We start from the raw sequence: 16,916 nt of genomic DNA, 5'->3' as shown, positions 1-16,916 counted from the left end.
GAAGCCAGAGAAGCTATTGGAGCTATAAAGGCCTGGCACAGATGGTGTTCGAACACCCACGTAGAGACCTACAGGAAACCACAGGAGGAGCAGCCATAATCAGAGAGAAGGGCCTATGTTTAACACGTTTAGGGAGAGCCACTTGAACAGGGTGAAAGGTTACATTGACATGAGGAGTCTGACTCCCTCTAATTGCTACAAAGGAGCAAAAAAATACCACTAAGTAATTTACCACATAAAGCTACCATAAAGTACTACAAAGTACCTAATTTAGTTGAGTGTTGAAATGCCATTTTATTTGAAATTGTTTTTATGACCCTGGTGAAAAATCTTTAAGAATGATTTCTGTCACAGGTTGGGGCAGAATGGGGAAAACTTCAGACGGCGGTCCTAACCTGGCAGAGGGGTCGTCCAGCGACTGCCTGCCCTGTCAGGAGGGCTGTGCCTACTGCAAGGATGACACGCCCTGTGTTGCTCGAGGCGACAGCGCCCTGCGCATGGCCATGCTCTCCTTCCAGGTCCTGTGTATGCTGGTGGACTTTGTCAGCATGGTGGTCATCTACCACTTCCGCAGGAACAAGGTGCGGCACTATTCAGTCGTAATTCATCCCCTTTTACGTTGATTATAATCACTATTCATTGATATATGAGTTAATTCATGTCTTGATACATGTATTCATGTTATTTCCCATCATTATTCGTCATCTATGTTGATGTATTAGTTAATGGATGACTTGATACATGTTATTCATGTTATTTCCATCATTATTCATAATCTATGTGGATGTATTAGTTGATGGATGACTTGATACATGTTATTCATGTTATTTTCCATCATTATTCATAATCTATGTGGATGTATTAGTTAATGGATGACTTGATACATGTTATTCATGTTATTTTCCATCATTATTCATCATCTAGCCTATTAGCCTACATTGATTTATTCATTAATATGAAAAATGTATGCACTCACTAACTGTAAGTCGCTCTGGATAAGAGCTTCTGCTAAATTACTAAAATGTAAAAAAAAATTATGGATGACTGGATCCATCTTATCCTTTCCTTTTCTTTGTTCTTGAACCTGAATGAGAACAGGGGCACATACTGTACTGTTCTGGTACAGTTTGCCACATTGATGGGAGAACTAAGGTTCCAACTCTGAGCTTTTATGCTGATGGACATATTTAGCTGGCATTTGCACCAGTATCTTTAGTTTCAACTGAACTGGGGTGAGTTTCCCAAAACATTCCTGGCACTAAGACCAGCGTTCATCCCTTGCCAACCAAATGTTTTACTCTTAGATGAGATGATCTTAGCTACAAAGTTTATAGAGCTGGGCCTCTATTCACGAGGAGTCTCAGAGTAGGAGTGCTGGTCTAGGAACAGGTCCACCCTGTCGACATTATCTTATTCATTATGATCTTAAAGGGAAAACTGATCCCAGATCAGCACGCTTTAAGAATATGGGCCCTGATGTTCAGCATATGTTATGAAGGGAGAATGTTAGGACAGTGAAGTTGAGAACAGTGCTGTAGGTGCATAGCTTAGGTAGATGATAATAACTATGTTGAGTCTAAGACAAGGGCTTAGTCTAGGCCTCACTGGTAAGTAAGCCTTGTCAGAGCCAGAACAGCCCAAAGGGGCAGGAGCCTATAACCTATTTCTGTAGCGTGAGGCAGCTTGTACACCCCCTGGACAGGATGCTAGACTTTCGCAGGGCCAATCCATCTCCTTAATGCTGAGTGCCAAGCAGGGCATTAGGTCCCATTTTTAGAGTCTTTGGTATGACTCGACTAGGGATCAGACTCCAAACCTTTCAATCTCAGGGCGGACACTCTAACCACAAGGCCACTGAGTTGGTACAGTTGGGAGAACAAGTATTTGTTACACTGCCGATTTTGCCGATTTTCCTACTTACAAAGCATGTAGAGGTCTGTACTTTTTATCATAGGTACACTTCAACTGTGAGTGATGGAATCTAAAACAAAAATCCAGAAAATCACATTGTATGATTTTTAAGTAATTAATTTGCATTTTATTGCATGACATAAGTATTTGATACATCAGAAAAGCAGAACTTAATATTTGGTACAGAAACCTTTGTTTGCAATTACAGAGATTACGTTTCCTGTAGGTCTTGACCAGGTTTGCACACACTGCAGCAGGGATTTTGGCCCACTCCTCCATACAGACCTTCTCCAGATCCTTCAGGTTTTGGGGCTGTCGTTGAGCAATACAGACTTTCAGCTCCCTCCAAAGATTTTCTATTGGGTTCAGGTCTGGAGACTGGCTAGGCCACTCCAGGACCTTGAGATGCTTCTTACGGAGCCACTCCTTAGTTGCCCTGGCTGTGTGTTTCGGTCGTTGTCATGCTGCAAGACCCAGCCACGACCCATCTTCAATGCTCTTACTGAGGGAAGGAGGTTGTTGGCCAAGATCTCGCGATACATGGCCCCATCCATCCTCCCCTCAATATGGTGCAGTCGTCCTGTCCCCTTTGCAGAAAAGCATCCCCAAAGAATTATGTTTCCACCTCCATGCTTCACGGTTGGGGTGGTGTTCTTGGGGTTGTACTCATCCTTCTTCTTCCTCCAAACACGGCGAGAAAAAAGCTCTATTTTTGTCTCATCAGACCACATGACCTTCTCCCATTCCTCCTCTGGATCATCCAGATGGTCATTGGCAAACTTCAGACGGGCCTGGACATGCGCTGGTTTGAGCAGGGGGACCTTGCGTGCACTGCAGGATTTTAATCCATGACGGCGTAGTGTGTTACTAATGGTTTTCTTTGAGACTGTGGTCCCAGCTCTCTTCAGGTCATTGACCAGGTCCTGCCGTGTAGTTCTGGGCTGATCCCTCACCTTCCTCATGATCATTGATGCCCCACGAGGTGACATCTTGCATGGAGCCCCAGACCGAAGGTGATTGACCGTCATCTTGAACTTCTTCCATTTTCTAATAATTGCGCCAACAGTTGTTGCCTTCTCACCAAGCTGCTTGCCTATTGTCCTGTAGCCTATCCCAGCCTTGTGCAGGTCTACAATTTCATCCCTGATGTCCTTACACAGCTCTCTGGTCTTGGCCATTGTGGAGAGGTTGGAGTCTGTTTGATTGAGTGTGTGGACAGGTGTCTTTTATACAGATAACAAGTTCAAACAGGTGCAGTTAATACAGGTAATGAGTGGAGAACAGGAGGGCTTCTTAAAGAAAAACTAACAGGTCTGTGAGAGCCGAAATTCTTACTGGTTGGTAGGTGATCAAATACTTATGTCATGCAATAAAATGCAAATTAATTACTTAAAAATCATACAATGTGATTTTCTGGATTTTTGTTTTAGATTCCATCTCTCACAGTTGAAGTGTACCTATGATACAAATTACAGACCTCTACATGCTTTGTAAGTAGGAAAACCTGCAAAATCGGCAGTGTATCAAATACTTGTTCTCCCCACTGTATGTGGAGGGATCTGATTTCTCTTAACAAGATTCAGTTTCTCCATGGCTGTCCTCCATGCTATGGGCTTATAAATAGATCTGCCTAGCTTCTCTAATGCCCACACACTCTCCAAATCCCCCCAGGCTTCTTACAGTAAAATAATATAACATATCTGAGATAGAACAATCTTGGGTACAGTGATATTCTTCGATACAAGTAAAAATGTTAAGAAACCTCCTTGCCATGGATATGGAATCCTCAAGACTGTGTGTACTGGCAAAATATGGCAAGGCCAATACTTAGACTTGACAGTATTAAAGGCAACTTCACTGTTCTACATCCACAATATGACATTTACTTTATATAGTAGATCCGTATAGTCCTGAACCAGTTCACTATTCACAGCCTGGTGAACTTTTGGCTGTGGAACTTTTGGCTCTATAATCGCATTAGCTTTCTGGATTGGAGCACACCACCTAAGCCCTCAGTTGGGTTCTGTCAATTAATTGGCTTCATTTAGGACTTTGTCTTAAGCGTGAGAAATCTCTGGATTAGGATGGAGGTTAACAGATTTACTAACAGGAGAAAATCTCCTTACTGGATCACACACACCTTGGGATGAGTTAGCCCTAATAGGGTTGAGACGAACAATACCTTTTCTCACTAATACAACTTGTAGAAGTTGGAGGCATGTCATATTGAATGACACTGTATGTAATCATAATTTATCCTCTAAAATGAAGTTTAAATTAGAGACTTTACTTCTGTTGCCACTCTATGCATGGTAACAGCACTATCATTTGCTCAAGGTTCAAGAGCAGTAAGCTGTGTATACTGTATGTTTGCAAACCGATGGCACAGCTGTCCATTGCCCCTTGAAAGCATCCTCAAGCACTGTTTACTGTAAAATTATGCATGGCTGAATGTCTGATGTACTGTAAGAGGAGCCTGGAAATATCCATGAAATGGAAAACCATAGAAATACGTAGAATGTTCTAGTTCTGTGGGGCAAACATTTATTTGATGAGGTTTGATAAGCCTTAGGATACAGCTGTTATTTATTTTGTTTGTTTACGAATGCACTATTACATTTACATTTTAGTCATTTAGCAGATGCTCTTACTGAGCGACTTACGGTTAGTACATTCATCTTAAGGTAATTACTGTAGGTGAGACAACCACATATCACAGTCATAGTAAGTACATTTTTCCTCAGTAAAGTAGCTATGAAAGTAGGCTTTATTCATGTCGTCTTGGCTCTTACTAATACGTTGTTAAATGTTGTTTCTGTCTCCTGTGTTCCAGAGTATCAGAGCCTCTGGGGTAGTTCTATTGGAGGCCATCCTGACTGGAGCACTGCTTCTCTACTTTCCGGTGAGTCACAGTGTGTGTGTGTGTGTTTGGACGGGGGGAGGGGTTATTTACTACCTATAGTATGATTGGCCTCTGGCCTAGTTATTATTTAAAAGTTTACATCAAAGTTAGTATGTGACTAAAAGTTGCCATTCAGTTTGACCTTTGATCCAGTTGAAGTCGGAAGTTTACATACACCTTAGCCAAATACATTTAAACTCAGTTTTTCAAAATTCCTGACATTTAATCCTAGTAAAAATGCCCTGTCTTAGGTCAGTTAGGATCACCACTTTATTTTAAGAATATGAAATGTCAGAATAATAGTAGAGAGAATGATTTATTTCAGCTTTTATTTCTTTCATCACATTCCCAGTGGGTCAGAAGTTTACATACACTCAATTAATATTTGATAGCATTGCCTTTAAATTGTTTAACTTGGGTCAAACGTTTCGGGTAGCCTTCCACAAGCTTCCCACAATAAGTTGGGTGAATTTTGGCCCATTCCTCCTGACAGAGCTAGTGTAACTGATTCAGGTTTGTAGGCCTCCTTGCTCGCACACACTTTTTCAGTCCTGCCCACAAATGTTCTATAGGATTGAGGTCAGGGCTTTGTGATGGCCACTACAATACCTTGACTTTGTTGTCCTTAAGCCATTTTGCCACAACTTTGGAAGTATGCTTGGGGTCATTGTCCATTTGGAAGACCCATTTGCGACCAAGCTTTAACTTCCTGACTGATGTCTTGAGATGTTGCTTCAATATATCCACATAATTTTCCTTCCTCATGATGCCATCTATTTTGTGAAGTGCACTTGTCCCTCCTGCAGCAAAGCACCCCCACAGCATGATGCTGCCACCCCCGTGCTTCACGGTTGGGATGGTGTTCTTTGGCTTGCAAGCGTCCCCCTTTTTCCTCCAAACATAACGATGATCATTATGGCCAAACAGTTCTATTTTTGTTTCATCAGACCAGAGGACATTTCTCCAAAAAGTATGATCTTTGTCCCAATGTGCAGTTGTAAACCGTAGTCTGGCTTTTTTATGGCGGTTTTGGAGCAGTGGCTTCTTCCTTGCTGAGCGGCCTTTCAGGTTATGTCGATATAGGACTCGTTTTACTGTGGATATAGATACTTTTGTACCTGTTTCCTCCAGCATCTTCACAAGGTCCTTTGCTGTTGTTCTGGGATTGATTTGCACTTTTCGCACCAAAGTACGTTCATCTCAAGGAGACAGAACGCGTCTCCTTCCTGAGCGGTATGACGGCTGCGTGGTCCCATGGTGTTTATACTTGCGTACTATTGTTTGTACAGATGAACGTGGTACCATCAGACGTTTGGAAATTGCTCCCAAGGATGAACCAGACTTGTGGAGGTCTACCATTTTTTTCTGAGGTCTTGGCTGATATCTTTTCATTTTCCCATGATGTCAAGCAAAGAGGCACTGAGTTTGAAGGTAGGCCTTGAAATACATCCACAGGTACACCTCCAATTGACTCAAATCATGTCAATTAGGCTATCAGAAGCTTCTAAAGCCATGACATCATTTTCTGGAATTTTCCAAGCTGTTTAAAGGCTCAGTCAACTTAGTGTATGTAAACTTCTGACCCACTGGAATTGTGATACAGTGAATTATAAGTGAAATAATCTGTAAACAATTGATGGAAAAATTAGTTGTGTCATGCACAAAGTAGATGTCCTAACCGACTTGCCAAAACTATAGTTTGTTAACAAGAAATGTGTGGAGTGATTGAAAAACAACCTAAGTGTATGTAAACTTCCGACTTCAACTGTATTAATTCAACAAAACACAAAAAATCGTTTTTGTATGACAAGACTAATGGGGTATGTAGGCAGCCATGGAATGTTGGTTTGGTCAGGTAATAGAAAACTGTTGATCAATCACAGTCCCTTGTTTTGGATGGTTTCTACAGAGTAGAGTTAAACATTGTTTCTTTGTTTGGTGGAGACAAACATCCTGGGCTCTCCTCTGACCTCCTGCTAACTGTACGCTGCTAATCTGGCCAATGAACCCGGCAACCTGTGAAATATACCATCTGTTGACCATCCACTCATGTTAAATGTGCGCAGCACCTATTCAGACCTTAGCAAGTCTCCTATTCAATTATTTTACATTTGCTAACACATTTCTTCACAATAAGGATGGTTGACATTAACTGTCTATAACCTTATTTGACACGTGTTACATCACTTATAACAGATGTTATGCTATTTTAATTGTAGAAACTCATAGAAATGTCAATTATGCTAGATTGAGTATCATTAAGAGCAAACGATACAATTTAGAGGGATATGAAAATAACCAAATAACCAGAGTTTCAATTTGAAGCGTCCGATTATTTCCACAGATGACCAAGCCTCAGGGCGTCTCCACATAACATTGATTTACGCAGATGTACTGTTATGTCTTAGTCAGTGGTGCCCCGGGCCTCTGGGTGATTGCAATTTAGTGGCGATCGCAGCGAGCTATAGGCTTAGCATAGCCACGAAGGGTCAATTAAAGTGAACTGATTTAGAGCACCTCGCTAATCAATGCAATTAGCCAGTGACAAGGAAAGTAATCATCTTTGAAATTGCAATGAAATAGTGAGCGAAAGTAGGGGTTGGTTGGATGAGGATGGGCTCGTCTGTGATTGGATGGACAACGTCAGTCCTGTTGGAGGATTGGTGAACGAGCAGGAAGTGGGCATTTCTCAGATAGTTCATTAAAATATGGAAATGACAACAACAAATTAATTGAAAATAGTGTCTTGTGTTTCCATTGAAATGGAATGGACCACAATTCTTATGTAACACCATTTTGGCAAACATCTTCCATTATCAAAATTAGCCATCCCAATTGAATACTGAACATGCTGGAAGACTGAGCAAATTATTTATACCCATATTTTATAATGATGTATTGAATCCAAGACACCACAAGACCTCCCTATCTCATTTTGATATGCTGTCTTTCAGTCCCTTTATATGAAAATAGTTTACGTAGCACGCTAGATTGCTCTCCAGCCTGATCCCTTTGCATGTCTCCTCTGTGAATCTCACATGAGCCTTCCTTCCTGCCTGCTAGGGCGAGTCGCATCACTCCCAATCTAAAAATAGATTCAGAAATATTCCATCGCTGCTGCTGCTTCTATTTTAAATAATTCCAGTGTTATTAAGGAGCAATGAGATGCATCTCATCCCAGCACTCTCTTAGCATTCCATTCTTTGGAGTAATGCAATTCCCCCCCCCCCCTTTCCCCCCCTTTCCCCCGATCTCCTCAGTGTGTCACATGCAATAACTTCAGTCCCTGCCCAGAATAAGGCGGGAGAAGAGACAGGGAGCGAGCAGAAAAAAGGAGAGAAACAAAATTACGGGAGTACCAAAGCTGGCTATTTCTGTCTGGCTGTGTGGAGATGAGAGGAGGGAACAGACACACAAGTTGTGATTCTCCATGTGATCTGTGGATTAGCTTTCCAGCTCTATATTTGTCTCTTATTCAGGTGGCTCGAAAGCCTGAGATTGGAGTAAAGTGACAGTTTGGATTGCTATTTCTCCTCATTTTCAAAATGCCACCAAGTTTCCCAATCAAAGGGGAATATATTCAGATAGAATAATTTGTGGGAGCTGTCCATCGTGGTACAACCTCGCTCACTCACTCACAATTCTCTCCTCCCCTTATTCACTGTTGTGTAGCTCTATCTCTCTCTCTTTCGTTCCCTGTCTTCTCCTCCCCCACAGTGTTTTGTGCTGCTCCCTCTCCCAGCCCATCTGTGTGTGTGGTAGCGCAGGCTGCCACTGAGACCCCCCGTCTTTCCCTCTCCCCCGCCTGGGTACCCCATCAGAGACTCTGGGCTTTTACTCTGCTGCCTTCCTGTCGCTTCACATACATACACCCACAAACATGCACACACATTCACATATACACAGTCAACCACAACAACCGCAACATGCATGCATATACTCTCTCTCTCTCTCTCTCTCTCTCTCTCTCTCTCTCTCTCTCTCTCTCTCTCTCTCTCTCTCTCTCTCTCTCTCATACATACACACACTCCACCTCTGCCTCCTCCGTTTCTCTCCTACTCCTTCTCCTCCTCCACCTGTCTGCTTGCGTCTCTCCTCTCCTCTTCCATCTCAGGCCTCCCCAGTCCCCATGCAGTGCAGGGCAGACAGACATAGCGTCACAGCACATCAGGGGGCTAATGAGAAACAGTATGTCTGAGGGATAATGCATCCTGACCTGTCAGGCCATGAAACACAGCCCGCTTGGCATCTCCTTCCCCCTTCCTGCTTCCCATCCAAGCTGTTCTGACACTTTCAATCTGCCTTAAGTGGATCTGTTGTGGGTGGAGGGTGAAGTGGCGTGTTTTGGACCCCCCCCACCCCTCCACCGCCAGATCGTGTGCCTCCCTGCTTCCCTGCAAAGTGCTGAGGCGTAGGGCACATCCAAAACCCACAGATGGTCTCTGAGTAGAACGTTAGGGGGTAGATGAACTTGTGCTATCGTGATACTTGATGTGTTTACAGAGAAAGAGGAACCTGAGAGAGTGAGATTGAATTTAGATGGAAGAACATGAAAGAGGGTTGGACAAACACAGTACATTGACTTAGGTCAACCAGTCGCCAACTTTCAACCCTCACTGTTCGTTCCTCTTCTTCCTAGAGTGTAGTTTGCATATTCAATGAGGCCATACAATGCATCCCCTGATTTCGTAATGTGGAGGGTTGGAGGGTTGAGTTCAGTTTTCACCTCTCGGACAGTAATGTGACAACATGTGAAGTGTGCACAGCTGAATTCTGAGTAACTTGGGGACCTGTGTGTTGGTCACACATATCAAAATGTCCAGATTAACATCCTGTATGCACACTGTAAATTGTGGGCACCCATGCACACACGTGTAAGTACACACACAAGCACGTATGCACACACTGACAGATGCACGCATGCACATACACACAAACAGTCTAACATGTCCCATGTCTCATTGAGAGGGAATATCTCACAGGAAATAGCGGTGACGAGGAGAAGGTATTGTGGGAGGCCAAGCTGGATGTAATTTACACAAGGCCAACCTCAGGGGGATGAGTGGGAGAAACCATTACCTCGCCCATAGACACTGGGCCCTCTCATATCATATCATTGGGGAGTAGCTGTCAGCTTTCATATCAAAACAGATTCATTTCCCCTATCCCATAACAACCCCACCTCCCACCACTCTCTCCCTTTACGGTGTTTCCTCGATTAGAGTTGAATAGACAGAGGAGGGGAAAGAGATGATGACCAGAAAAGAGAGGATTGAGAGAGATGGATGGATGGAATGGCAGTGGGCATGTCAAAGCAGTATAATTGGTGTTGAAGGACTGTAATGACATGATACTTTCCTGAGGCTCCAGTCTTACATTATCTCCTTCTCAGATGGAAACAGACAGACATGTTAAATAGCTCAAAGTGATTTGTTCTTTTTTTTTTTTTCTCAGGCCCAACACATGTTGACAGTTATCGTTGTATGAAAAGATTGGAATGCCCCACATAGCGAGCCGTCTTGTATTAACTAGTTAATATCTGCTGGTTGGGGAGCATGGTTCTGGCAATGTTCTAGCAACATTCTGGCAACTAGAGGTGTTTCTAGGATTTGCACACATTTCTTTTTGAGGAGGAGGAGGATCTGGGGGAAATTGTCTTCTTATAAATGCATTTCTTGCAATTCTACGTCATATTACATGACTTGATAAATTACCAGAATTTGTTTTAATAAGGCAAAAATGACAGAAAATACTAGGCTACTATCACGTTGTATAATGATTCGAAGACAGGCGCAGGAATACATATTAGGTTTTTTTATTACCCAAAACAAATGTATATACACTACCGTTCAAAAGTTTGGGGTCACTTAGAAATGTCCTTGTTTTCGAAAGAAAAGCAATTTTTTTGTCCATTAAAATAACATCAAATTGATCAGAAATACAGTGTAGACATTGTTAATGTTGTACATGGCTATTGTAGCTGGAAACGGCAGATTTTGTATGGAATATCTACATAGGCGTACAGAGGCCCATTATCAGCAACCATCAGTCCTGTTTTCAGCTGTGCTAACATAATTGCAAAAGGGTTTTGTAATGATTAATTAGCCTTTTAAAATGATAAACTTGGATAAGCAAACACAACGTGCCATTGCAACACAGGACTGATGGTTGCTGATAATGGGCCTCTGTGACCCCAAACTTTTGAACGGTAGTGTATATAACACAGGGATGGTTCCCAAACAAAAGAGCAAGGTGTAAACCTCTAAACAATACATGGGACGAGACCCTTAATAACAAGAGCACAATACACGGTACTCACGAGATCAACAGACATGGGACAATAATCGACAAGGACAATGGGGAACAGAGGGCACATACAGTGGGGCAAAAAAGTATTTAGTCAGCCACCAATTGTGCAAGTTCTCCCACTTAAAAAGATGAGAGAGGCCTGTAAATTTAATCATAGGTACACGTCAACTATGACAGACAAAATGAGAAAAAAAAATCCAGAAAATCACATTGTAGGATTTTTTATGAATTTATTTGCAAATTATGGTGGAAAATAAGTATTTGGTCAATAACAAAAGTTTCTCAATACTTTGTTATATACCCTTTGTTGTCAATGACACAGGTCAAATGTTTTCTGTATGTCTTCACAAGGTTTTCATACACTGTTGCTGGTATTTTGGCCCATTCCTCCATGCAGATCTCCTCTAGAGCAGTGATGTTTTGGGGCTGTCGCTGGGCAACACAGACTTTCAACTCCCTCCAAAGATTTTCTATGGGGTTGAGATCTGGAGACTGGCTAGGCCACTCCAGGACCTTGAAATGCTTCTTACGAAGCCACTCCTTCGTTACCCGGGCGGTTTGTTTGGGATCATTGTCATGCTGAAAGACCCAGCCACATTTCATCTTCAATGCCCTTGCTGATGGAAGGAGGTTTTCACTCAAAATCTCACGATACATGGCCCCATTCATTCTTTCCTTTACACGAATCAGTCGTCCTGGTCCATTTGCAGAAAAACAGCCCCAAAGCATGATGTTTCCACCCCCATGCTTCACAGTAGGTATGGTGTTCTTTGGATGCAACTCAGCATTCTTTGTCCTCCAAACACGACGAGTTGAGTTTTTACCAAAAAGTTCTATTTTGGTTTCATATGACATTCTCCCAATCCTCTTCTGGATCATCCAAATGCACTCTAGCAAACTTCAGACGGGCCTGGACATGTACTGGCTTAAGCAGGGGGACACGTCTGGCACTGCATGATTTGAGTCCCTGGCGGCGTAGTGTGTTACTGATGGTAGGCTTTGTTACTTTGGTCCCAGCTCTCTGCAGGTCATTCACTAGGTCCCCCCGTGTGGTTCTGGGATTTTTGCTCACCGTTCTTGTGATCATTTTGACCCCACGGGGTGAGATCTTGCGTGGAGCCCCAGATCGAGGGAGATTATCAGTGGTCTTGTATGTCTTCCATTTCCTAATATTTGCTCCCACAGTTGATTTCTTCAAACCAAGCTGCTTACCTATTGCAGATTCAGTCTTCCCAGCCTGGTGCAGGTCTACAATTTTGTTTCTGGTGTCCTTTGACAGCTCTTTGGTCTTGGCCATAGTGGAGTTTGGAGTGTGACTGTTTGAGGTTGTGGACAGGTGTCTTTTATACTGATAACAAGTTCAAACAGGTGCCATTAATACAGGTAACAAGTGGAGGACAGAAGAGCCTCTTAAAGAAGAAGTTACAGGTCTATGAGAGCCAGAAATCTTGCTTGTTTGTAGGTGACCAAATACTTATTTTCCACCATAATTTGCAAATAAATTCATAAAAAATCCTACAATGTGATTTTCTGGAATTTGTTTTCTCAATTTGTCTGTCATAGTTGACGTGTACCTATGATGAAAATTACAGGCCTCTCTCATCTTTTTAAGTGGGAGAACTTGCACAATTGGTGGCTGACTAAATACTTTTTTCCCCCACTGTATATATACATAGTAATCAGGGGAAATGGGAACCAGGTGTGCGTAATGAGACAAGACAGTCCGGGGTTGGTGGTAATGATCCAGGTCAGTGACGCCTAGAAGACTGGTGAACGGAATGAGCAGCAGTACCGGGGGGATCCGTGACAGGACCCCACCCCCTGACGTGCTGCACCAGCAGCGGGACAACACCGGCCTCGGGGACGACCACAGGATCGCGGTGCAGGTGGGTCAGGGCGCCGACGGTGAAAATCCCTGGTCAGCGAAGCGTCCAGGATGTCCACTTCAGGAAACCAGCACTGCTCCTCTGGGCTGTACCCCTCCCAGTCGATGAGGTACTGGAGACGCCCCGTCCGACGCCTCGAATCCAGGACTTCACGGACCGAGTACGCCGGATCTCCCTCGATGTTCAGAGGAGGAGGCGGGGCGTCACTGGGTCCAGCCACAGCGAGGGGACCAGGCACCACTGGCCTGAGGAGAGACACATGAAGAGTCGGGTTAATGGGGTAATCAGCAGGGAGTTGCAAACGGTACGTTACCTCATTAACCATCCTCAGGACTTTAAACAGCCCCACAAACCGCGGGCTCAGCTTCCAGCAGGGCAAGCGGAGGGGCAGGTTCCGGATGGAGAACCAGACCCGGTCGCCTGGAGAGAAAACAGGCGCCTCACTGCGGTGGAGGTCGGCCTGTTCCTTGTGCCGACGCACGGCCCGCTGGAGACGAGTGTGCGCAGCGTTCCAGATCTCCTCAGCGCGCCCAAACCACTCGTACACCGCAGGGACCTCGGTCTGGTTTGGATGCCAAGGTGCCAGGGCCGGCTGATACCCCAACACGCACTGGACAGGAGTGAGGTTAGTGGAGGAATGGCGGCGGGAATTCGGCGCATACACAGCCCAAGGTAGAAAATCCGCCCACTCCCCCGGCTAGTCCTGACAGTAACACCTCAGGAACCTGCCCAATTCCTGATTGACCCTCTCCACCTGCCCATTAGCTTGAGAACGGTACCCGGAGGTGAGACTGACTGTGACCCCCAGGCGTTCCATGAACGCTTTCCATACATGTGAGGTGAACTGAGGGCCACGGTCTGACACAATGTCCTCCGGTATCCCGTAGTGCCAGAAGACGTGCGTAAAAAGAGCCTCCGCTGTTTGCATTTCCGACGGGAGCCCAGGCAGAGGAAGGAGGCGACAAGCTTTGGAAAACCGGTCCACAACGACGAGAACAGTGGTGTTCACATGGGAGGGGGGAAGGTCAGTGACAAAGTCCACTGAGAGGTGAGACCAGGATCGTTGTGGAACCGGCAGGGGAAGGAGCTTTCCATAAGGGAGGTGTCTGGGTATCTTTGACTGGGCACAGATGGAGCAGGAAGAGACGTAAACCCTGACGTCCCTAGCCAAGGTGGGCCACCAGTACTTCTCAGTCAGGCAGGCGATGGTACGGCCTATACCAGGATGACCCGACATAGTGTGCGCCCAGGAAAAGAGGCGGTCCCGCACACCCATGGGCACATAGGCGTGGTTCTCCAGGCACTGTGCAGGTGCTGGTTCCATACGCAGGGCCATATGTCGGCATCCACGTCCCACACCACTGTTCGCGATGATACGGAACGGAGGGATGATGGGGGTCTCCTCTCCCTGCCTCTCCTCTGCGTAATAGAGGCGAGACAGGGCGTCCACCTTCACGTTCTTCAAGCCTGGCCTATAGGAAAGTGTGAATTGGAACCTGGCAAAGAATAGAGCCCACCTGGCCTGTCTCGGGTTTAGCCTCTTCGCTGCCCTGATGTACTCCTGGTTGCGGTGGTCCGTCCACACCAGGAAAGGGTGTTTGGACCCCTCCAGCCAGTGCCTCCACGCCTTCAGAGCCTTCTTGACCGACAAGAGTTCCCGGTCCCCTATGTCGTAGTTCCTCTGGGCAGGGCTCAGCTGCTTGGAGTAGAAGGCGCAGGGCCGCAGTTTTGGAGGGGTTCCGGTGTGCTGGGACAGCACTGCCCCGACTCCTACTTCGGAGGCATCCACTTCGATGATGAAGGGGAGTGAGGGGTCGGTATGTGCCAGCACGGGAGCAGTGGTGAAGCGTGCCTTCAATGTCTCGAACGCCCTCTCCGCCTCCGCCGTCCAACGAAGCCGCTGGGGACCTCCTCTCAGCAGGAAGGTAAGAGGCGCAACCACCGTGCTGAAGCCCCGGATGAACCTCCGGACATAGTTGGCGAACCCCAGGAATCGCTGGACTGCTTTCACGGAGTTGGGGATGGGCCATGACCTGACTGCGCTGACGCGTTGCTCCTCCATCTCCACTCCCTCCGTGGATTTGAGGTAGCCCAAAAAGGACACGGACCGCTGGAAAAACGAAAAAATTTCTTGTTTAACATATAGGTTATGCTCCAACAGTCTTCCCAGCACAGACCTGACTAACGAGACATGCTGGGCTCAGTCAGCAGGATAGACCAAAATGTTGTCTATATAAACTACTACACCCCTTCCCAGCATGTCCCGAAACACTTCGTTTATAAAGGCCTGGAAGACTGAAGGAGCATTAGACAGGCCAAAGGGCATTACAAGATACTCGTAATGCTCCATGGTCGTGGAAAAGGCCGTTTTCCATTCGTCGCCTGCACGAATGCGCACCAGATTGTAGGCGCTCCTCAAGTCCAGTTTAGTGAAGTACTGCGCCCCGTGCATTTGTTCGATGATGGTTGGGATGAGGGGTAAAGGATAGCTGAACTTAACAGTGGCTTTATTCAGTGTCCGATAATCAATGCAGGGGCGCAGTCCCCCATCTTTCTTCTTAACAAATAATACGCTTGAGGAGGCTGGTGACGTAAAGGGGTGGATAAACCCCTGCTGGAGGCTCTCCTGTACGTAGGTCTCCATGGCCTCGGTCTCCGAGTAGGAGACGATATAAACGTGTCCTCTCGGGAGGGCTGCGTCAGACAGCAGGTCAATGGCACAGTCCCAGGGGCGATGAGGAGGCAGGCATATAGCCTGGGTCTTAGAGAAAACCCGGTGCAGATCCTGGTATTCCTCCGGTAAATCCACTTGAATGGCGTGGTCCGGACTTTCCACCGTAGTGGTGCTGACAGACACCGCGAGACACCTCCCCTGACACTCCTGCGACCAACCCAGCAGTCTCCTCTCAGACCAGGAAATAACAGGGTTATGCCAACTCAACCAAGGGAGACCTAAAACAACGGGGTGCGTGTGGGTGTCTATAATCAAAAAGGTGTGATCTGTTTTAAATGCTAAATGATTGTCATGGGTCAGCAGAGAAACGGGAACAGTGATGTGATGTACGAGCCCCTTCCCTATTGGACGATTATCCAGGGCTCGAACAGGAATGGGTGACTGTAGGGGAACCAAAGGAATGCATAATGCAGTGGCCAGTGCGCTACCTAAAAGATTCCCGGCAGCTCCGGAATTAATCAGAGCCAACGGGAGTGAGGGGCTAGGGTATTCAGGGAATTTAATGGAAAATTCTGAGTTGACAGAAAAGGAGAGGAGATCTTGCGTCCTACCTGGGTTGGAGCAGGGGAATTCCCCAGCTTGTCACCTCCTCGCCTATTAGTGGATAGAGGGCAGGTCAGGGAGAAATGACCCCTTTCTCCACAATAGAAACAGAGGCCCAGATTCCTCCTGCTCCTACGCTCTGCTTCGGGCAAACGTGCAGAGCCCACCTCCATCGGCTCTGGCCACGGAGCAGGTGTAACCATGGGGCTCCGGATTCCGCGCAGGTCTTCGTCGGGACCGCAGGAGGTTGTCCAACCGGATCGCCATGCTGATGAGCTGGTCCAGTGACAGGTTGTCATCACGGCAGGCTAACTCCCTCTGTACCTCCTCCTGCAGTCCACTGCGGAAAACGGTGACCAGAGCAGACTTGTTCCATCCGGTGGAGGCCGCGATGTTCCGGAACTCCAGGGCAAACTCCGAGGTGGTCCTAGATCCCTGGCGTAGTCAGAGTAGACGCTCGCTCACCCCCCCCCCGGCCCTCCACAGGATGATCAAACACCGAGCGGAAGAGGGTGAAGTGCTCGTAAGACTCGACCTCGATTCCGCCCGTTTCCCAGACCGTGGCACCCCAGTCCAGGGCCCTTCCGGTCAGTGCCGAGATGACTGTGGCAACCCTGTCTCTCCCGGAGAC

At 46.1% G+C, this 16,916-nt stretch overlaps 1 protein-coding gene across 1 annotated transcript in view; it reads left to right on the top strand.

Annotated features, from left to right (window-relative positions):
* Positions 1-16,916, top strand: part of gpr158a (G protein-coupled receptor 158a) — a gene marked incomplete at both ends in the record, with an annotated part of 113,632 nt that overhangs the window by 51,442 nt on the left and 45,274 nt on the right. The window contains 2 exons of the mRNA XM_084182881.1: positions 355-581; positions 4,745-4,813. Coding sequence (XP_084039007.1) covers positions 355-581; positions 4,745-4,813 — 296 coding nt within the window. The remainder of the gene's footprint in view (positions 1-354; positions 582-4,744; positions 4,814-16,916) is intronic.

This window comes from Coregonus lavaretus (assembly GCF_964263955.1).
Source record: "Coregonus lavaretus genome assembly, chromosome: 2".
Lineage (NCBI taxonomy): Eukaryota > Metazoa > Chordata > Actinopteri > Salmoniformes > Salmonidae > Coregonus > Coregonus lavaretus.
Note: the sequence above shows the minus strand (reverse complement) of the source record. Positions and strands in the feature narration are given on the sequence as shown.